General features: G+C 41.1%; 1 protein-coding gene across 2 annotated transcripts in view; it reads left to right on the forward strand.

The window, feature by feature from the left end:
* The first annotated feature begins 7139 nt into the window (after positions 1–7139).
* CNIH3 (cornichon family AMPA receptor auxiliary protein 3) overlaps positions 7140–24183 on the forward strand; it is a 48221-nt gene continuing 31177 nt past the window's right edge. For both annotated transcript variants that reach the window (XM_059835627.1, XM_059835628.1), the window contains exon 1: positions 7140–7220. In XM_059835627.1, the coding sequence (XP_059691610.1) occupies positions 7140–7220 (81 nt within the window). The remainder of the gene's footprint in view (positions 7221–24183) is intronic.

Here is a 24183-nt window from a genome sequence, read left to right on the forward strand (position 1 = left end):
ACAGCCTGCGATGGGTGGGAGCAACCAGCAGGGCTTGTACATCAGCAGAATATTTCAGGCTCTGGGGTAGGAAAAACATGAAACACTATTAAAATCAGAAGAATTTAGCCCAGAATGTTATTTCAGTGTTTAGACAAATGCATATCTTATGCAAATTGTCTTATTAGCATAGCTAGCTCTGCAGGATCTTCAGTGACTGATGAAGAATTTCTCATAGGTTACTTATTCAGAAAATTTGTTATTCTATTTTCATTCCTTTGATGGAATTCAGTTATTCAGGATTGATAAAGTTGGAGCCCACTCTCTCCCCAAATTAACCTCCGTCTTAGCAGGATTAACCAATGTTAGCAAGAGTTACTTGTGTAAAGTTTCCATGTATTGATTAGAAGCAAAACAGGTAATGTCAAAGGCAATTAAGACTGTTTCAGATATTCCATGTTACTTTCTAGTCCCTGCATGGGCTTCCATTTTTATGTTGGGCTTCCTCTCCAGGCTAAAGTTCTTGAATGATTGAGAAAAATGTTCATAGAAACAAAAGTAGACATGTTATTTTGCCAATGCTGAAAATCTTATTAGTAATTTATGGGAGGCGCTTGGCTTGCCTACGTATTGGAAGGACTCCACATCTGGAAGGAGGCAGCTTTTGTGAGATGAACATGACTTCTGCTGTGGCCAAAAGTAATTATCGTCTTTGGCTAATTCTAATCCTTCTGAAAATGTCACACATAGTTACTAGAAATCAGTTGGAATTAAGCAAATTCTTTCTCCATTCCATTTCACTGGTTATGCTTTAAAGCAAGACCTCCCCTGCAATTGCTATTTCCACTTGCTTTTGGTACTCTGTCCTGGAACCAAGAGCAGAGATCCTGTCTTTCTGGAGTGCTTAGTATCCTGCCACATAGTTCATCACTGGTGAGGAAGCAGTCTTAATGAACTCCCAGGAAACAAAAGGTGAATTTGGAGGAGGTGAGGAAGTGGGACGCAGTGGGTGGGCCAAGCTGAGACTGAACTAGCAAGAAGATAAGGGAAAGACAGGCTAGTGGGGAGGAACTGTGCAGTAGAGGAGAGAGGAGGCTGGAGAAAAAGGGCAGAAAAGCATAACTTACGTAGGAATTAAGAGGTGCAGTGAGATCTATGCTCACAGTATCACTCCACTAACCCTGCAGATAATGGAAAAAGCCCGTGTTCTCAAACACTCTTCTATTTGCTAGCAAATTAGCAGTGACACAAACAGTGAAAATGTCTATCATTGTAGTCTATCATCATGTAGTGCTGGTTATCAAAGCATGGGACAGAACAGTTACTGAGATCAATTAGTTCGGGTGTGTGATCTAAGTTGCAAATCTGAAGCCCCAGTTTTGTCAGTGGCCATTACGGGCATGAATGTGATAGTGTGTAATTCTGGTATTGGCTGGCAAGTGAATAGTAGAAGCAAAGCAGTATAGTGTCATGCTCTGAACAGTCATCTTGCTATTTAGGAGCATTTCTGTATTGCATATTAATCTATGCTTTTTTAAGTGGATTTCAACAATTAAACACAGAGATCATAGCCTGACAGGAACCTTATGAAATTCAACAAGGACAAATGTAAAGTCCTGTACTAGGAAAGGAATAAGCCCTGGCAATGATACAGGCTGGGAACTGACAAGTCTGCTGAAGACGACCTGAGACAGGCAGTGGAACAGGTTGCCCAGAGAGGTTGGGCCATCTCTGTCCTTGGAGGTTTTCAAGACTTGACCAGACAAAGCCCTGAGCAACCTGGTCTGACCTTGCATTTGGCCCTGCTTTGAGCAGGAGGTTGGACTAGAGACCTCCTGAGGTCCCTTCCAACATAAACTCTCCTATGATCCTATGATAATGTAGTTAAAATTTATTCAACCAGTTCCTACAAAAGAAGGTGGGAACAGTATTCTTGCTAACAGCTGGTGAAATAGTGTATTTATTCACCTGACAGTAAAATGAGATTATTGTCAGTGGGTTTGTGAACTGTCATATTCCTGGTGTCTGGAAAGAAGACTTCATTAACAAAATGCCACTTGCCTTTATGATTGCAAAGGTGACCTTTCGAAAATGAACTGACCATGAAGTAACACAGTCGTTTCATCTGGAATCTGCAGATAATCTGAAATAGTAATGCATAAGAGTATGAAATGCTTCTATTAATCTCTGTGGGATATTAGCAGTAAAGCCCAATGATGGCAATTTGTATATAAGCATTGTTAATTATTTAGTATTACTTAAAGTTCACAAAAGAGTCAGTTGTATTATTAAAATATACTCAATCTAATGAGTGATAATTATCTAATAGAATTATATAATGGCTTTTACTCTAACAGGCACTTAGTAATATATTACACTTAAACCTATACATTGTAACAATAATGTATGAATCTTAAAACTATGAACCACCTTGGCTGAGGGTGTAAGACCTTGTTGGTGGATTTATGGTGATTTTAGCTTCTCACTTCAGGGACTACCGGTCTCATAAAGACTTGTCCTTTAGGTTTATACAGTTGTAGTACTTATTTGGGAGTTGAAAGGACTCGTTAGCAGTCCCTTCTCATCTCTGATGCTGTTCTACAAATTAGCCACTGGAAATTTCTTTCAGCACTTTCAGATTCTTTCATCATCTAGCACAAAAGGTAATTTCATATAAAATCAAGTGCTCCGAGACCTGCTAACGTAAGGACATCCTGGACTCATTAAGCTATTTTCACAGCAACTGTAATAGGAACATTGGATGTCATTTGGGTTTGAGCATCTGGTCTGTCGCTCACCAGATGTACTCCTTTGTTATTGTTTATCTAGTGACTGAATTTTTTTGGTCCCTTCATAGAGGACCTCACAAAGTAAAAAGCCATCCTTAAGTAAAAAATCCCAAATCATCTCTGTTTGTGCTTTGACCTATGGTAATATTTGCAAACTGACAGCTTTGAAAATCAGCAGCTCAGTAACGGTTGTACAAAAGCAGCACCACCATCTATCTTCTTGTGATGACTCTGTATGAAATTGGGATCAGACTGTAAGGCAAAAAAAAAAAGGTTTGCTTGTTTTTCTAATTCCTTCAGGAACCTGCAATCATATTTTCCAATAAATATGCATGGTAAAGACAAATACTTTCTGTTTACAAACAACAAATTCAAAACACAAAATATGCTTCAGTGGTAACTGTGGCCTTCCAAAATTTAATCTGCTCAAGTAAAGCAAGGACCCTTACAGTCTTTTGTAAAGAACATTTCTCCGAAGCTTTTACAAACACACTGTCACGATCTGTTTGTGTGTATTGTGGGATACAGCCTACAAAACCAGTTCGTGTCAAAACTTGTGCTAGGAAATATTCTTAAGCTTGAAGTACCTTGTGTGACCCATCAGCAAATACATTTAAAAGAAACAGCCTCTGGTTAAAGATGAGAGGAGAGAATACAAACCTTTTTTTTACTCAATCTGAACACGAATTTACTTTCCATTTCTTACTGACTTTCTACTTGGTCTGAAATTCATCTCCATGCTTCAGTGTTCTGAATAATTTTTGCTGCTGCATTCCCGGGTTACAGGTGCGTGCCACAGGGTGAGAACAGCAGTCCCTTCTGGGAACGGCTTGGGAATACACGACCTGGAGGAAGCATGAGCATTTGTGAAATTTTGAAGACAGCAGAATGAAAGATGAGGTGCTAAATCTGAAACTGTGGCTGCTAAAATGAGCTGCTGAACGCCAGAGAGCAAGGATTACTGCATTTGCCGATGGACTGCTACAGAACCTCTAGGCCTTTTATTTCTAATAATGGAAAAGAAACCCAGGCGTCTCTCAACATGTGGATGTCATTTTGTTTATTTTGGGAAAAGAAGCATTAAAATAACAGTTTTGAAAGCAACAGTTTTTTTTCTAAAGGTGGTTATACGTTGTATTTGTCTGGTTTGCCTGTTCCAGATCCCTTCAGCTGATAATGCTGCCTCCTCAGCTCCCACACCCTCTGTTCTGGCCTCTCCAATATGCATTATTTCAAAGGAGCACAGCTGAGTGCTGGACTGTAACTTCTGATGCAGCTAGGATCAGATCCATCAAGTTCATTTGAAGGTTAGGACCAGGACTTTAGAAGTGGATGGGGAGCTAACAGACAGACTGATGTTCCTGCTGTGTTCACAGAGGCTTAAACCAGTGAGAAAAGGGTCAGGCACATCCATATTATTTTCACCTTTTGCCTCAGATGCCATGGTTTGCAGTAGTCTCGTTCAGAAATGACAAAGGAACGGCTCCCTGCTGCGAGGTCCTGATGCCACAGAGAGCTGTAATGAGTTTGTAACGAGATGGAGATAAGGAAGACTTTTTAGCGATTACTGAGACAAATCTCAGAGATGTACTGAGTGAAGGGTAAATCTTTCCACCACTCTCCATCACTTAAATATCTCAGGATACTTAAGGTATCCTCATGGTAGAATGTAAGAAGAAGACACTAGGACAAAAATGTCCTAAACGCTTCTTGATAGATTTTCCTTTCACTATCAGAAACTTTTGTAATTAGTCAGCCACTAGCAATGATTAATGACTAGAAATATTACTAATGGGCAGTATGTTTCAAAATCAGTATCAGGAAAGGCTGTGTGATCTTGGAAGCGTTGGACTGCGGAACTGTTTCCTTGCAACATGAGAAACAAATATTTTACCTGTGTGTTCACTGAAGTCCTCCAAATATATAGCTGGAATGTAAATGAAGATGAGAGACAGTGAAAAAGAGGAGAATATTTACCTTGGAATGTAGTCCTAAACTGAGATTTAATGGTTGTTTCCACTTCTGTCTTTTGTGATACCTACTGTATATTTTTATAGATACGTATATATATATGTGTGTGTGTGTGTGTATGTATACATGTAAGTGCTCCAGAAAGAAATGTTTTATTTTGGTTTTCTTGGAAGCATCAGTTTTTCTGTGTTGAATCTTAACATAGGTAATATATATCCAGATATTAAAGTAACCGTGGCAAAATAAAAAAATCCAAAGACTTCTTCTGTACCTCATTTACACCTCTTTTCAAAATGTGTGCTTATGAATAAACCATTTACTTTCGCAAGCATATGCTCTGCAGGATTTCAGATACAAAAGAATTAAAAGGTCAGAGAATTACAATGCGGTTGCTGCATCCCTGTATGACAGCAAAGCTCATTACTATTTGCTGTGTTCTGTCCTTCTTAATTAAAGCATCGAATCACATGTACAGGCTGGAGCAGCTTGATGATAAAAGGTTACATCCATCAGTTTATTCCTGATTGGTTTATTAATTACTGGCCTTGACTCTTGATTCAAATCAGCACTCTTTCCTCAGGATAAAAGTGCATATTATGTTAAAAATAATATACCATAATTTTAAACAAAAATATATTGTAAACATTTAAAAAGAAAGCTATTCCTAAACTTGGCTTTGATGGAATTACGATCTCTTGTACTATGAAGTCTGACTTTTCACAGGTGACCACTGGCAAATTTCTAAATAGTTTTGTTACTGAACCCCTTTCCATCCATCAAAGGATAGAAAAAATGCTGTGAACTGAAAATCTTTTTAAGTTCTGTACGGATATTTCAAATACACAGCTTTCATCCATGGTTTTCAGAACATTTTTAAATGGGACTTCTGGTGGTTCTGTGGTATTTTCTCCCGAGAACTTTTTGCTTACAAACCGGCTGTATTTTATCAGCTGATGTGCTCCAAAGAGGTGAAAGAACTTTTGATGGTAAATCTGAAACAGATCTCCTGCAGAAATAGCTAAGTCATGTCTGGAGATACTATGGGAGCTGTTAAAGGCAGGGTAAGAAGGCGGGGGCTTACCCTTCCTTCCTTCTTTTTACGCACTTCAGGGATTTGGGTATTGCGTACACCTGAAAGTCATCAAGAGCACTCTCCCAGTTTGTGGCATTTAAGAAAGGTTTATGTTTATTTCCTCTAACAGCAAATATCCTTTCCATCTAATGGGAAAGGACGGATGGATCCCACTTTGCAGAGCTACTCCATTTCAGTCAGTCAGCTCCTAGGCTGGGTTTCTGTCCCCCTCCCTCCATCAGAGGAGGCCACTCCAGCCCTGGCCTCCCCATGCTGGGTGATGCCTTGGCGTCGCCTCGGCCTTCCCCTGGCCTCACAGAATCACTAGGGTTGGAAAAGACCTGTAAGATCATCAAGTCCAACCATCAACCCAACACCACCATGACCACTAAACCATGTCCCACAGTGCCACGTCCACACGTTCCTTGAACACCTCCAGGGATGGTGACTCCACCACCTCCCTGGGCAGCCTGTTCCAGTGCTTCACCTTTTCCTAATATCCAGCTGAAACCTCCCCTGGTGCAACTTGAGGCCATTTCCTCTTGTCCTGTCACTGGTCACTTGGGAGAAGAGACCAACACCCACCTCTCTGCAACCCCCTTTCAGGTAGTTGTAGAGAGCGATGAGGTCTCCCCTCAGCCCCCTCTTCTCCAGGCTGAACAACCCCAGAGGCCGAGGTGCCTGGACGCTGGGGCACGCCTCGCCCCTCTCTAACAGAGCTCCTACCGGATTCACCTGATCCTAAAAGAAAAAATAGTAATAATTAAAAAAGCACTTCAAGTTTGGGCATATAATTATCTTTTCAGGATTTAGCTGATCCCAGCCTACACTCGTTCCTCTCACGCTGTCGTGATACACGACTTCAGCCAGAACCAGGCGGCCGTGACGGCAGACGCTGCCCGAGAGGCGGCAGGACCCCCCCCCGCTCCCGCTCCCGCTCCCGCTCCCGCTCCCCCTGAGGGGACCCGCCCTCGGGGGCGCCCTGGCGGCGGGGGCCGCCCACCGCCGCGCCTTAGCGGGGAGGGGAGAGCGGCGGCGGAGGGGCTGAGCTGGGCCGGGCTCGGCTCGGCTCGGCTCCCCAGACGCTGACGGCGTTGCGGGGGTCGGGAGGGGCTTGGCGCAGCGGTTGTGAGGGGCGCGGCGGCCGCCCGGCCCCGCTCCCTGCCCGTCCCGGCTCTGCCTGTGTGTGTGTGACACTGCCCTCCGCCGTGAGGGCGCCCGGTCCCTTCGCCGCTCTCCCCGCTGGCATCTCGAGGGTCGCTGGTTTCCCGGTCGCCCGCCGGGACCCGCCCGGGCGGCGGCGAGGGGCGCGGAGGGCTCTCCCCGCCATGGCCTTCACCTTCGCCGCTTTCTGCTACATGCTGTCGCTGGTCCTCTGCGCCGCCCTCATCTTCTTCGCCATCTGGCATGTGAGTACCTCAGCACTCCCCCCCGGCCCCTCCGCTGCCCGCGGAGACCGTTAAAAACGGCTCCAGCCCCGGGCAGGGGTCGCGCTGTGCGGGGAGAGGGGCGGCAGGACGGGCCGGGGCCGGGGCCGGGCCCGGGTGAAGCCCCCGCTGCCGGCTTGTGCCGCCGGCGTCCCGCGGCGGGGGCCGGCGCCTCCCCCGCCTGTCCGCCCCGCACGGGCGGCCGTGCCGGGAGAGACAGACCGCGCCGTGAACCCTCTGCGTGGGTTATGTTATTGATGAAGTTTTTACAAGCCTAGAGACCCATGGCAATGCTGCTGCCGTAGCTCGGGGTGATACGGCTGACCGTCCGCGCTTCGGGGAAGCGCTTGCAGGCGGGGCGCTGCCCTCGCCTTGTGCGTGCCGAGAGCTGCCCACGCCGTTGGCCTGGGCCGAGGTGAGGGGGACCCGCGGCTCCAGCGCTGACTGCCCGAGCGCAGGGGGTCTGCCAGGTCAGAGCAAGGGGTTTTCCCTGCCCGAGAATAGAGCGTTGTGAGGCAGAAACCGCCCCATACCTGATGAAGCAGATGGGCTTGTTTTTCCTTCAATAATTACTACGTTAATAACTTCTATTAACAGTCGGATTTGAATGAAGCTTCCTCGCCCTTGTAACGCATGAACTGGATGTTTGAGTCCTCCGTCATCAGTTTCACTGGCAAGTGGCGGTGCTCATTCCTCACTGTACGCTGGGTGGCTGTGGTGGGCGTAAGGTGAGACTTGGAAGGTGCTTATTTCCACAGCGGTGAAGTTATCCTTGTGTGTAATTTGCAATTCTTGGAGACGGTTCCGTATTTTGGAATTATTTACGCTATGCGTGTGCTACACAAATAACTTCACGCCGTAAACATCCAGGGTGGAACAGAGTAAGTTGAAAAATAGAGCAAGTCTCATGAATGCCTCTACAGATACTCAATGGAGTAAGATTAAAACCCCCTCCTTTGACTAACAAGCAAGGGAGATACAGAATTTATTTTTATTGAAACGAGAGTAAAGCTGCTGGCTTAGTTGTATGTAAGCATATTAGAAGTATGAAACAGATCACTCTGGTGTGAGAATTCCTTGAAATCAAATTATTTTGAACCCCTAATGGTGCAGTTACAAGTTTTTTTTTCTTATTAATGAAACCACAGAAGTGTGATGGTGATGCCAGGTACTGTAGTGATGTCAAATACTGCAAGGCTGACAAGGTTCTCTAGCAGTCACCTACTGTGTTCCTGTTCTCTAAAAAAAGGAGTAGTAAAATGTAGATGTTTACTTATGTTTTCTTTTCTCCTCTTCCCCAAACCTTTAGGTCCCCAAAAGTGAGAATTCTACAGCTTCTTCAGAGGGTTTAGAGTTAGAAGTGTATTCTACTCTGAATCTCTTGCTGCAAATTAAACAGTTACTTCCTTCATTACTATCACAATTTTAATGATTTTTTTTATATATTTGAAGTCTGTTACCGTGTTTCACCAGTTGTCTTCTTCCTAGACTGAAACTGTTGTTGTCTGAGGACATATAGTACTTCTAGCATCTAGCAAGTGGGGCGAATGATTTTTCCATAAATCAGTGTAGTTACTGCAAATTTAGTGAACCATTTTTCAACTTTCAGTCTGTAAACTCAGGGAGAGCAATCCATTATTTGTAGAGGTCTGTAAGAAGGAACTAAGAAAGGAAACCTTTTGTCAATAGGCTTATGTTTATGGTGCATGTTTCTTACATCTGTTGAAAAATTGTTGAGGGATTGGAATTGAAAATGGCTGGAAATGCTGTTCTATTGTGACAGAGCACGAGTTGGTACAGTCTTTTCTTACAAATAGATAATAATTCTATTAAAATACATGGTTTGTGAAGGTCATAGAATAACAGATTTACCACCCTGCCAGAATAAACTTTTAAGCATACCTGTTACCCGCATATACAAAACACAAGGATTTTTATTACCCTTTCTATAAGAACTGTTATAATCTGATTTTTTGTTGCTTCTAAAATGTAGTCTAACACGTAGCTTATGTATTAAGTCATAGGAGTTTCTTTTACTTTAAACATCTCATTGTGAAAATCTTCCCAAGAAACAAAATTCCTACTCCTTTCCTGTGACCTGATTATTTTTTTTTTCCACTGTAATATACTTGTAAGGGACAGTAGATATGGTTTAAATAGGTTCTTATAAGGGCAGTGGAAGATTTTAATTATATTTTTCTGTTAAAATGCTTTTTAAATTTGGTTTTTTTTTTTAAAACTGAACACATTTGGTTACTAAGTTGTTGATTGATCTGAGCGTCCCATCTCTTTGAAAGATTTCTGAGGTTCTAAGACTGAACGAGAATTTATATTTTGTAAATTATTTTAAAGGACAAGAAAAAAAACTGTAGCATTTGGACTTTGTATTGTTCTAACCTGAAGCTGACTGAGGTCTGGGCAGTTACTTGGAATGAAATAAAGAGATTTTGTTTGATCCACTGTTTTCTTCCTGCTGGGAAGTCAGATGAATTACGGTTTTCATTAATATTGATGTAATGGGTTCAATAAAAACTGTGAAACCAAAACAAAAGAAGAGGGTAAAATGAGGATTTTTATTTTTGGAAACTGTGCTTTTCTGGTGCTTTTCCTCTAAGAAGGTAAAGGTTCTCTGTACATTCCTGTGCTCTGTACTCTTTGGGGGCAGACAGAATGAAGCTGGTCAGAATATTTTAAATTGTGAATAAAATACAGAAACTGCTTCAGAGATCTGGAACATGTAATAATTTTCTTCCTGCCTCTGAGTGATATTTTCATATAGGTTGCCAGTGATGTCTGTCATGGTAAAAAAAAAAAAACAACCCAAAAACCAATTTAGATACTATCAGAAACATTTGTTTAAACAATGCACGAGATTTATCTTAACATATTATTACTGGAATTTCACTCATGCATATAAAATGAAAGAAAAGGGCTGAAAAATTGACTTCTCCATTTACTACATAGTACCAGTACCACTCTTGGTGGTATGGGAGTGTTTTGAGCATTTAGGTTGTTCAATGACCACATTCCCTCTCTCTGTAATGACACAATCTTAGAAACATCGTGTAGAAGTGGATGTTTTCATGCCACTGTTGTGGAAAAGTGCTGGAGAATTTAGTAGAGGATGGTGACCTTTCTGCTTGGTTTCTTCTAACCAGCCTCTGGAATTTAATAAAACCTTGCATTCCCATTATAGAGTTACTGAAGCTGTTTCAAACAACTCTTTCGGTGTTCAGAGTAAACTTTATGTAATACTATGAATTAGTCCTTTCAAAATTCAGGAAAACTTTTCCATCTGAGGCCTAAAACCTTTCCCTGAATTTGAATTCTCATAAAATTTGGTAAAGTTGGTTATGTTTGAAGCCATATTAGCCGAATGTGTATCAGCTTAATGAGACTGTCTTCAAATAAAGTTAGCGAGCATCAAAATGTTGAGCGAACTTTGGTGAGCGAGTATCTTCAAGGGGAAGAAATAATACGTAGAGATACCTCAGTACAGTTGATTTGAGGATGTACTGCATGCGACTTGTTGCAGAAATGCAGTTACAATAGCGCTCTGTTTGCTTCACCAGCTGAGCTGTCATTTAAATGTGTTTTGGTCAAGGTGTCCTCTCATCTGGAATAATGCAGCTGAGCATATTTTGGGGGGATTGCATGATACAACTAGCAACAGAATTTGGTCTACTAACTGCATAATTTTGTATCCTCACCTGATCATGTTGTAAACTCAAGAACGGAGTATATCGTCTTCTTACTAACCACCAAAGACACTTTCTTTTGTTGTCCTCAGCTTTTGTTCTTCTTCGTAAACAGCTTTTTACTAATCAGTTTTACTCCATTCCTAAACGATCTTGAACTAAGATCTAGCATCCTGTTAACATTTAACTGAGCTATGTCAAGTCTGTTTGAACTCCCAATGAGATTTGACATACCACATTCATTTCTAGTGTAGCTCCACTGAGTTGGGTCTGGAATGAAGCTGACTGAAGTTGACCAAATTGTGGTTTATTTGTCATCACTTAAAATGTGATAGGCTTGTGTGAAGTTCCGCAGCACTATTATTCTCTTCAAATATATTGGGTTTGGGTAATCTGAGTCCTTCCCTTTTTAAATATTGTAAGATGAAATTCTCCACTTTGAGATTTGTTATTTTAAGGAAAGGTTTAAGAAGAGAGGTTTTCAAAGTGTTGCATTTTATAATACCACAGTAAAACAATTCGTAAGTATCAAGAACATTACTGTTCAAAAAACCCCAGCATATCTTTGAACGTGTGCGACTGCTTCATAAGCAGTAGTACTTAAGGGTTGCCAGAAAGTATTAGGAGTATCATGCCAGTGAAAAAATTAATGGTGCCTGCCTGAGAAGTTGTACCAAATTTGATGGGCTTTTGGAGTATTCTGATATAATTGTGAATTCAAACGAACCTGGGAACAGCTCTCTGGTATGACAAGAGTTGTGTGCACTGAAATTGGTGACGGTTACTTGAACCAAGCATAAGAAGAATAAAGCAGCAGAGCATGGAGCATGGAAATATTTTTGTTTTATGCTCCCCCCCCCATTTTGAAGTGCGAGGGTAGTATTAATCCTGATAAACTATCTTAATATGACGTTGGCTTGACTTAACAGTTACAAGTTCACAGGTATACTTAAAAACAGTGGGAGGCAGTGATTGAACAGAGTGATATAGGCTAAGACTGACTTTGTTTTAAATTAAAGCATCCTTTTTTGCAAACACCAGGGAAATAAGCCCTTGCAATCTATATTCAGTGCTGTTTCTGCTGTTGGCTTTGTGTATTACGTTCAGCAGACAGCTTGAATTATCTATGCCTTGTTTTCTCATTTACTAAGTGTGGGTAATAGAACTGAACTCCAAGTACTGCATGTCATTTTATTTAACATATGTCCCTAAAATGCCTTTGCTTTCTGACAGAAGGTGCTATGTACATATAAGATGTTGCCATTTCTGTTATTTGTCACTGTATTGTCCTGGCGATATGGACCATATTTTATTAGTACTCAAGTTGCAGTAGTTTAGGTAAAAAATTTGAAAGCTCTCCAAGAGTTATATATGTGGAATTTGGTGAGTATTCAGTATCTGACTCACTTAGGCTTCCTCATAAAATTCTTAGCCTAATTTTTGATAAATTGTACAACCTTAATTTTAAAGATACATAAAAAGTACACAAGAGAATCATTTAAAGCATGGGTTGATAGCAAATTCAGTTGAGCAAAGCACTTAGGTCACAAATTAGGTGCTAGTCTATCAGTGTTCTCTGCGTATCAGTGTTATATTGTTTCTGTAACTTTGGTTTGGAGGATAGCTATCTGTCTCACCTGAAACCAGCAAAGAGATCCATGAGCTTACTTGAACCCGTGCTTCTCTTCAGTAAAGCCTGCCAGTTATCTCCGTTTAACCTCTTTACAATGCTTTAGAGCCTGTCTTGAAAAGAAAGCGATTTCCTTACAGGCTTGTGGTCAAGCTTGATTTTTCTTTCAGATACTGAAGTTCAGTGCTGTCTTTTAATGTCATTAATTCAGTTCTCTGATAATATTGGATAATTATGTGATTAAAAATAAAATCAGATTAAGGTTTGATGAACAGGGACACAAATGCTGTTGCTGTGTGTTATATATATTTCCTGAAGATATTTTTTTCTTCTCTAAGTGGCTAAGCACATTGTCCCTGAAGGTTTCATAGTCATGACAGTTTAAGGAATCAGTCTGATATTTCCACTCTTTCTAATGACAGAGCACAACCAGATTGCTCTGGCTATAACATAGCTTGGCAGTTCCCTTACAACTTTTCTTTCAGAAGTTTGTCACATTAATGCTGACAGACAGATATTAGGCCAGGCAGCACAGGCTGTGAAGCAAACGTTATTTTATATATTGGAAAATAAGTATATTTCAGTTTAGTTACCTTGTCATGCTTAAATAATAATTAAAAAATCATAGAAGTCTTTGGACTCTACCACAGACTTAAATGCTGTAGAAAGATTAAATTGGATCTCTGTGTATGCTTGAACTGTCATGATGAGATTTATTTGGAGAAAGGTTTTAAATTATGAGTGGTTGCCACTGGCTGTAATTCCAGATGCTTCACAAGTCACAGTGACTCCATTATCTGTGTAAAATAAATTATTCTGTGGAATCTTGCGCCTCCCACAAAAATGTACAGAGAACTATTTAAATGTTATTTGGTTGTCACATATCTGATATTTTTTAGGTCTTAAGATTAGTTGGAAAATCTGCTTACTAAAGGGATTTTATATCCAAATTAGTAAATAATGTATTTCTAGTGCTTTTTTTTAAACTGCTTTGCTTGTTAATAAGCAAGGCAATATAGCTGTCATATTTTATTAGACCGTGAGTACAACTCTTAGATTGAGTCTGAGGTATGAGGCTATAGCTCTTGTTACACATATTTGTTTATTCAGCCACCACATACTATGTTAAATCATTGAATTCAACCCTCGGACCTCTGGCTTAGCTGATTCCCCCCACCCCAACATAAATATCCTATTAACAAAATAACTTTTCAGAAAGAGGAAGAAGCTCAGCAGAGAATAAGAATCTCCCCCTTAGAGATGCTAGACCTCTCTTTGACCTGGTCCTCTTCCTCAGTGCCTCTGACATGCAGTTCGTTTATAACCAGTTTTGCTGCTGAGAGCTGGAGCTGACTCTACCAGGCAATGAAACTAGGTCTCACTTAAGTCACAAGCTGGGGATACTAAGAGACTTACTCTTCTGGAGGTTGGTGGTTTGGAAACCACTTCCACTTTCGGGGGGGGGGGGCGGGGGAAGGTATCTTTCCCATATGAAACAGGTAAGAATTCTTGTTATTTCCACTCTGCAAAGGAATAGTCACTTAAAGTCACAGGACAGAGTCGCCCGCTGAGTTAAAGGTAGAATAATACTACTTGATTTACTAGATCAACTTGTTCCGGTGTTTCACAGTTGGAAATTCTCATAAAAAATTTTCAATTTGTGACCGTGACGCTGTGCAGAGAGCAAGATACAATTTTATTGACAGAATGGTTCCCGTGTTCCGTGGTAATAATTACACCTTCAGCAATACCCAGTTCCTGGCAGAAGAAATAACGAAAGGTTCATAGAATAATTTAGATTGGAAGGGACCTAGGAAATCATCTCGTCAAATCTCCTCTTCAAGGCAGGCCTAGTTTCAGAGTTCGGCCAGGCTGCTCAGGGCCTTGTCCAGTTGACTTGTGAATTCCTCCATGGGTGGAGAGTCCACAGCCTCTCCAGGAACCTGTTCCAGTACTTGACCACTCCCACTGTGACCATTTCTTTCACACAGCTGGAATTTCTCTGGGTGCCACTTCTGACTTTTGTCTCTTGTCCTCTTGGTGCACACCCTTGAGAAAAGCTTTGTGCTGATTTCTGTCTAACCCACCCCAGGAAACTGAACACCGTAATCAGATGCTGCCATGGCTAAACACACTTCCCTCAGTCTCTCCTTGTATGTCATGTGCTCCAAACGTCTTTTGTGCACCAGAATGGCCAAGTCCTTTTCTGCTGGGTTGCTCCCAGGCTGTAGTGTTTTGTGCGGATAGTCTATCCCAGGTTCAGGGTGTTGCCCTTGTCTTGGTTGACCATCATGAGGCTCTCACTGGCCGATTCCTCTAGCTTGTCAGGGCTGCTCTTAATGGCAGCTGTGCCCTCCAGCACGTCAGCTGATCTCCCCAGTCTAGTGTCATCTGCAAACTTGCCCCATATGTCTCATCTTCCAAGTCACTGACGAAGGTGTCAAACAAGACTTGCTCCAGTATTGGTACCTGAGGAACTCCAGTCCTAACTGGCCATCAGTCAGACTTCAAACCAGTGACCGTTACCCTTTCAGTCTGATGGTGCAGCCAGTTTTTCGTCTTCCAGTCTGCCCATCCTGTCCCCCCAGTTTGAGTACAAAACTTTCTTCTGGGACACAGCATCTTCCTCTTGGTTAGTGTTTCATAGTGTGCCCAGGAAAATTCAGAGGAACATCAATGCACCTTGTGAAGGCAGGACAGGAGTCTATATTTTTCTCCACTTCCCATTGAAAAAGTATTACTATATAAAGCAAGGGTTTATTTTAAGAATGTCATTGTGAAAAGTTATATTAGAAGGTGCTGAAATATCACAAAACATTTACAATGGAAGTAGGTTTTCCCAGCAAGATACTGCAGGAGTGCTGAACTTGCAGCTCCAGTTTTGATAATGTGCGCACATGAAGCAGAACATAAGGGAGATGAAGAAATAGTGCCTTCATTGAGTTGTCCCATAGCACACTACTTGCAACTCCTCACCAACACAATGGGTCATGAAAAACTTTACCTTTGGGTTGGTTTTGGGTCCTTTCGTATTTCTATGCTTTTGTGGGTCATGCCATATTCTAGCTATCAGAGATAGATTTATTTGTTTTTAAATGCAGCTGGAAGTCTAAGCTAAGCACATCACTGGAGGAACTGACATTTAAAAAATTAAGGAGATGTACAGGAAAATGGTGAGAATTAGTAAGTTATAGTCCTTGCAATTCTCTGATAACAGATACTGTGCAAGTGCCAGGCATTGTTGATATGAGCGCCATTTTTTTTAATAGAATGACATTTGATTTTTGAATGCATTTAAATGCCAACTATCTTCATGCTGTGAGTCACTGTTTCAAGTGTTTGATTGCTTAGTCAATCTTCTGTTGCATTATTATTTTATTGCATTATGAGTTCTGGCTAAATAGTTCACATTGTATCACCATCTAAGTATAAACTGCCGTGTACATTCACAGAATGGGCATTTATAAGCAAGCATAATGAAGGCTCTACTGAGATCAATTTGATTGCCTGTGCTTCAGAGTTGTTCTTCCTTCAGTATTATATAAACACTATTAGCAGATACTTTAGAAAATTGATTTGCTGATCGTTTAAGTGGCAGGCCTGTTTGGAGCTATGCTCAAATGTATCCTTAGCCTTAATCATGCTCCTGTAATTAAACTAACGAGTTTCATAAGAACATGGGTGAACAGATGAGGGTGCTTTTTGGGCTGCTGTTATTTTACTCTCAAGGTTTGATCATTTTACTGGCTACTGTATCCCTTCCCCTTGCCCTATTTCTGCAACCACAGCCGCATTGCTGCTGTATTGCTTCACCTTGCCTTATCTCGGCAAACACAGATGTGTGGCTGATGGCCATTCCGGGTATGTGTGTGTGTGTCTTGGCCTTGGAGTTATTTCCTCCAAGTTCTGCCTGGCCTCTTTTTGGGAAAGAAAGAAAACTTGGGAAGATCTTGAATCTGGTCATCCCTGCCTGATGCTGCCTGCACTAGAAGAGCCCCTGTTCCCTTGTCCTGCCTCTTGCTGGTCCGGCTGGGCTCCTGCCATGCCACTGGGAGGGCTGGAAGCACGGATCTGGCAGCATGTCTGCCTGCCGCCCCACTGCGGGCTCCTTTCTGAGACAGCGTTGGTAGGACCCCACCGTTGAGTGGGTAGTGGGCAATAAAAATAGTGTGGGAAGGGGGGAGATGGGACAGTGGGAAGGAGGAGTCCAGGGAGAAAGATGTGAAGGAAAGAGCGAATGTGAGGAAGCAAAAATATTATATATGAGTAAGGGACTAACAAGAGGGAAGATTGAGAACACAGAATTCTTGTTTGGGAGACAATTATTTGAGAAGAGGAGGCTGCCTGAATCCAGAAGGTATGGTTGAATTCAGGTGGCAGACATTTTTGGACAGCCTGTGTAATGAGTCTTCTGTGTGGGTATGGTGTAATATGTGACATGCTCGAACAGATTTTTTAGCAACAGAACCCACATGCCCTTATGTGTTTCCTGGATTTTGGTGAATGTGTGTAAATCACTGCTGGTAGGAATGGAGAACATGAGAGAGGGGAAAAGAAGTAGCAGCAGCAATGTGAAACCTATGAGGAAATGGAAGAGAACTCGGTGTAAGGAGCGTGTGGGGGGAAGGAAGGTAGTACTTCTCCCAAGTATATATCAGTGAAACAGAAATTTAAAATGTCAAAATAATAACTTGTAACATTATGTAGGAATCTTTGAAAGCTCAGGAATAGAATAAATTGTGGTGTGGTGATAAGATTGGAAACTTACTTAGAGACAGCACTAGTCAACTGGCCAATCTCTCATCAGTGACTTTTATCTTACTGATAAGGGAAAAAAAATCTTCTCTCTTGATCTCATTCTCTAACCTTCTTCTTTGGAGCAAATATTTTTTCTAGTTTTATCTATTCTGATATATTTTCCCATCTGTTTACTACCCTTTCCCTGAAATTATTTTGCAGATGCATCCTGTTTATTCCTAGCTTTGGGATTATCAGCTTTGTGCTGTTAACTAATAGAAAAAGTGCTTCAGTTCCTTTTGAGAATAATTTACGAAGATGCAGCTTTGTGGCTTTAATGTGTTTGTGTCTTTCTCCTTGCATGTACCCCACGCTGTAGGTTTGATAAGAAAAAGGCAAGTACAGAAACATTGCATGGGAGCACGTTACATTTAAGGTGAGGTAAATTAGAAATTATTTGTAATTTCAAGGAGAAACAGGAGCAGAAGAATACGCTCTCTGACATCTATAGGTAGCCAGTTACATTGCCTCCAGCCAGAATTAACCTGCTATTGGTCCAGCATGACCAGGGTGCCACCCTTCCTTGTACCTTCTGCATCTGGCCAGCCTTTTCTATTAGGACTTCCACCAACTCAAGTCTACCCTGTCCCTGGTTTGGTGTGGAAAAAGCTGGGTAGTGAAGAATTTGGCCTATACAAGTAGAAGATGCACAAATCTGTAGCAATGAATCTGTGATATAGAGGTAGTGAGAAATACATCTTAGTTGTTTCATTTCTTATTGTGCTTTCTTAGTTGGTATGGATTTTAGTATAAAGAGAAGCAAGGACAAAGCAGTGCTCTCTCTTGTGCTGAAAGCAGAGTTCCCCAGCCTCTCCTGGGCATAGATGGAAAATAATGCTGTTTTCTTCTCACCCTGGTTAGTTGAGAGGTCTGCAAACCAGTTCATCTGCACTAGCCATTACCTGAATCAGAGCCACAAATCTGAGGTCAACACTTCAGCTGTAGAACTTGGGTCCAAACTACCATAATTTGCTCTTGGCCCATTGAGGAGATTAATATTAGGGGTGAAGTGTTGGCCTAACTTTATACGTCTGCTCATTCAACTTACCTGCAGATAGGGTCTTTGCATCCTTTCCAGGACAGCAGAAAAAGCTGGTGCAAGAGTCTGTATGACCTTTGCTAGGATGCCCTTTCTTAGCTTGCAGAATGTGTGGCCGTGACTGGGAATCCACGCTGTAACAGATTGTTTGCTTTTCAAGACAGTCCTGACTATCAGATCAAGTTAGTACCTAACAAGTGACAGCATTCCTGATACGACGTGGCAATTTGTTGTTGCTGGTGCTCTGTGAGTAACTGAAGAAATCAGAAGCAGTTAGATACAGAAATGTTTAAAAGGTTTTGATCTTGTTATCTAAATGGAAAAACCTGTTTGTTTTAGAAAGAATCCACATAAAATACTCTTGCATGTAGGAGGAGGAGAAGGCCATATGCAGGGCAGAATATTGGTGGCGTGCTTGTGTTGAAAGTGCAAGGAGTGTGGGAGATTTATACTCAGTTCCCTTTGTTGCAGAGGTTCAACCTGTATTTCCCATAGCCTACAAAGGTGCATAGATTTTGGGCTGGTGGGAAACATTGTCAAATCCTCTGTAAGTTTTTATTGGTAAAAGGAGGAGAGCATGCATACAACCACTTGGGAGTGCCAACCTCAGATTGATTCAGACCCTGACAGTAGCTTCACCACTGACCCGTAGAGTCTCCAGAGACAGGTATGCTGCTAGAGGGAATGCTCTCACACTGTACGAAGTTCTGACATAGAAACGTAAGAGTAGGTTTCTTGCCTCTCTAATCCCTTCAGCGAAATGTATATTTATGCACTGTAGCATGATACCAGCAGTGGAAATGACACTGTTTTCCATGTTTCAAAAAAATGAGTAGCCTGATGGTTCAGATTCTCTTGTGAGAGGTAGAAGACATAATTTTAAAGTCAACTGAGGCAGAAGAATTGTTTCTACCACACTGAATGTAATTAAACTTAAGTAATGCATCTCCATGTACATGCAAGTTTTTTTTCTGTTCAGAGCATTGTGGTGTATTTTTTGTTGCTAATTGAAAATGTGGTTTTCTTTAATATTAGTAACAACTGTTTGTGTCCTTAAAAGAAAAAAAAAGTTGAGGGGAGTATTTGATTCGCAGAATACTGCTACTTTCTGAACTCTTACCCTGTACTGAATGCAGTAATGTAAGGTTTAAAAAAAAAAAAAATTGTGACAACAAAATGATGAAATCCTTTGGGGTGTTTGGGGTGGGAGGAAAGCATGGCAGTCTGGACTTACCTTAAAAATTCCTCCTCCGCTTGAGGTCTGTTTTCAAATGTGTGTTAGCTGCAGGGAGCAAAACTATTAGCCTATTTAGAAACGAGCTCTGTACAGCTATGTTAGCATCGTCCCTCCTGCACAGCTTGCTTGCTTGTCTTCTCTTAATGAACTGCAGTTCATGTGTGCACAGCTGATTTTTGCCTGGCTAGATTTCAGCTGGTCTAGACTGGAAGGCAGTGAGTGTGTATATAGTTGTGGTACAAGCTCAGGTGATCTCTGAACTCTGTATTTGGGAATAGGTGGGACTGTCGTCTCTCTCCTGAAGGAGAGCTGATACCTCTCAGTTTCAGGATGACTGGGAAATGTATCTTACTGTCTGTGGTGAGCAAGTGAAATCTGCGTCCTGAATCCTGTTGTTAGCCGGTAAAACTGTTTCTTCTTGCAGTTGGATGAAATGATTTTAAAAAGCCTCTTTCACAGCAGTTGCAGAAATCTGTCAGTAGATGCTTGTCAAATCATCCTTCTGGGAGCATTGCGTTTGCAACAGAATTTTGCAGCTGATGAGGTTTTTTTAGTGGTTTTGTCAAAACTAACAACAACAACAACAAGTGAATTCTTTACATCCAGAAATCGGGTTGCTTTTTCAAATTGTTGTCTGCGATGTTGCAGTAATAACCAGTAACTCATGGAGATAGTAACTTTCCATTCAAATCTCTGTATGGTATGGTTGTATTCCTGAAGATAAATTTCTCTCTTTTTCATGACACGGATGGCGTTTTTCATTCTTGTACTAGTAGGTGGAATGTTTCGGGTGACTGCCAAATAATTATTCTTAGTGGTTTCTCCTGCACCTCTCTGCAGACTTGGAAATCTGATATGGCGTAGCTGAAGCAGTCATACTGCCTTTGTCCATCTGTATAGTTTTTGGGGTTTTGTTCATTTGTACACTTTTTACTTATGCAGGGAAATTAAATGGTGTAACTATACAGACTGGTATGTTTGTTGTGCATGTGTGCTCTCAGCAAGGGAGCCTTCTGCTATGGTTTTTCATCAATTAGAGTAATGTTTAATTATACCTCTACATTTACATAGGTAGATAGGAAAGGCTTTTGAATCGTGCTTGCAGAATGGAGATGACGCATTTTAAAATTTGCATATTGGAGTTTCTGTTGGAAAATACTTAGGATCTCGCTTAAATACTTGAGAAATTACAATGAGATTTTCATGACTGTTGAGTTAGCTTAAGCTTCCACTTAGAGCCTAGAAAGTTTAAATTGTGTTGGCCTAAATGTAACACCCTTTTACAGACAAAAGAACTTCAATAAAAGGTTGAAGACTAGGTGCTCAGGTGTATGTTTGTGCAGCCCTGGATGGAGCCACAAGAGCTTTGTTTGCATTAGCAATGTGTTCGGATTTCTGCGTGGAGAGTCATTTAATAGTGGCAGCATATGAAATTCAAGTTAAGTAGAGCAAGGAAATGCCATACAGTTGTTAGTGTGAAATCTGACAAATAGAACAATTTTCTACCCTTGAGTGATTTAAAACCATTTGCAATCCTAATCCAAAACGGCACTGCTTAAAGCAATGCTCTGCTCTAGAGATGAACAACAGTACACTAATCAGACAGAAATGCACAGTTTCACTTCTTATATGTTATTAGTCTACTGACAGTATTCTTTGTTTCCCCTAACATTTTATACGTGCAGCAATCTGGAGGCTTTGGTTCTTCTGCTGCTGATTCTGTAAATCATTTAATTTCTCTGAGCTTCATTTTTCCCCTTGTATACAAAATGGAAATGGTATTTTCCTTGCATTTGTAAAGGCCTTCATTGCCTTGAAGGAGTATTTATAACTGCAAGGCATTGTTAGTTATTATTGTTTACTTTTACTAATATGTGGAGACTTAAGTGTAATATGCAGAAGAATAAATACATTGGGGAGAGATAAGAGCAGAAAGGAGTACCTTTCATCTCACTTTCCTCTCTGCACTTCATTTGGCTGTAATGTTAAGGTTCTCATCAAAACCAACATTTCAGATACACTGGTTTGGGAAGCTACCGAGTTACATGGGCAGGTGTGACGAAAACCAAGATTTGATCCTTTTTTTTCTTTTTTAATAGGATGTGTTTAACAAAAAGATACAGACAAGGAATAAAATACGACAAAAAGGATAAAATTCTCTGGCTTTTGAGGCAGGTTGCCCATCTATTTATGCAATTTTGAATAATCTTTCTCAGCAACTGCTGTCTGTCACTCTCTAATAGAGGAAAGAAGAGCTCTTCATACTAACAGAAAGTCAGGAGGGGTGATTTCCACTAGAATTATACTTGACAGTGCAAAGATTACTCCAAATTACTTTGCTTTATGTCCTGTCCTTGCTTCATTGATCAGGTATCTGCAACTTCCAGAGGGATTTAAGCCTCACTTTAAATATAATTAAGATGCAAATGTGCCCCGGTATGGCAACTTGAAATACCAGGCAGGTTTGTAGCTGAGATCATATGGAGAAAGGCACGGAACTAAGTCATGTGAGATAACATTGAGACATTGACTGATACACTAACCTGGCTAATGGGGAAGTGCTGTTACAAATATCAGAGCACTTGCTGGGTTTCAGAGATAAGCAGTTAAAAGCAGTATAATAAAGGGGTGAGGGAAGGAACATTGTCCAGGATAGGCAAGGATTAAAGGTTTATTCTTCGATACTAACATACAACATGGAGTTACTTATTTTACCTATTAGGATAACTATGTAAATTTACAACATTAGTAATGTTTAACCTGAATGATGGTTTTTGTCTTTCTGACTTTATCTAGTACTTTTTCAGGGCATGTATGTTTAAACTTACACGTATTTTGCAGTAGTCTGCCTGCTACAAAAAGGCACAGGTAATGCATCGTTTGTGCCTGTCATTGGGAGCTGAGACTGTACTCTGAAGGCTTGTGATGTGAACCAGGCAGGCAATATTTATTAACTGTGTTAACAGGTTCCTTATCTGAAGCACAAACCCACACAAATTCTGTAGGTATTTGGTCTGCAGGTCTTTCTAACACCATTCTCCTGAATCTGAACTGCTATCTAAAGAAGCAGATTTTAGTGCATCTTTGGGTTATCTTTTCAAATAAGGGATACTGAAGTCCATAAATAGCAGTGGTGATATCTGCCAGTATCTCTTTCCAATTTCTGGATGATGTACTGAATTCCATTACTAATTTGGAAGTTACTGACTATTGAGACAGTTCCTACACCTGCCATATATAAATTCCTGTGATATGGCTTTGATGCAGGGGTGGAGAGTAGAGCTGTGTCAGGCCTCTTTGCTCAAACAGTTCCTAATCAAACTGAAGCTGTTATGGTGCAGTCATATGGGTAGCGTGCAAGCAGCTTTTCTTATCTCTTTGGCCACAGCTTGACTCGCAGGGTGGATTTCCCTACCTTCTGAATTGTCTTCAGAGGAAATCTGTGCTGCACATCCTTGTCAGGGACACCTTTTCCCTTGGGATGCAGCAGCAGGCACAGAGTTTGACCCTGCTTAGATTGGCAAGAGGAAAGTGTGATGTCCCCTCGCCCACAGAGAGCTGAGCCTGCTGGATAGCCAGGTGAAGCCTGAAACAGGAATCTTATTTGATGATTTTTTTTTTTTATTTCTCTGCCACTCATTATTGTGCTATCACATTATCCATGGCCCTTTTCTCATGTTCATAAGGATCTTCCTCCTTCTCCCTACTGTTAGAAGTGAGGGGTTAATAATGCAGGGATAATTGGATACACGTAACTTATGTATAAAGGCTCTTAAAGACATTTGGCAAGAAAAAGGTTTTGGCTTTTTCAAAAAAGGGATTGGTTAGATCTAGTTTCTTTTGGCAGGTGTCAGGATAAAAAGCTCCAGACACCCAAGAGTTAACCCACTCATTTTAGGAAAAAAAAAAAAAAAGGTAGAGATACAGTGCCAGCATCATTTAGCTCTGTTATTAATTCACATACAAGGGCTGTAATGCATAAGATTTGTGTGTCTATGTGTGGGTTTGTATGAATGTCAATTAGCATGAGCTGGGATGCAGTTTCTGCTGAATTGAAGACAAATAGTTTTGGAGTGATTGCCAATTTTGATGGAAGTTCCTGCAAAATAAAACTTTCTCATTTTACTTAGTAGCTGTTGTAATGAAGCAGTCTTGGCAATCACATACATGGTTTATGTTATCTATGCAACAAATTTAGAAGTTAGGAGAAGGCTCCCAACTTTCACAGCAGGTCTGTGTTGTGTTCCAAATGGAGCAGTGAAAAGGGAAATCATATGCCTCCTCCCTGTTTTTAAAATAAGCTTGGTGTATTTACCACTTGGATCTTCTGATCTGGTGTCTGCAGAAATTGGGGGCTGAAGCTGACAGCCCAGGAAGTCCCCTCCAGTTCTCTTTTCTGGGTTCTGTTTTGACCATTAAGTGACAATAACCCCTTTGTTACAAAGAAATGCAGGTACGATCTGAAAGCTTTGAGCATATTCTTAACTGTGACCTGCGTCCTTTCCATGAAGTTAACTTTCTATTTAAGTAATAATTATAGAATG

This window comes from Gavia stellata, chromosome 2 (assembly GCF_030936135.1).
Source record: "Gavia stellata isolate bGavSte3 chromosome 2, bGavSte3.hap2, whole genome shotgun sequence".
NCBI lineage: Eukaryota > Metazoa > Chordata > Aves > Gaviiformes > Gaviidae > Gavia > Gavia stellata.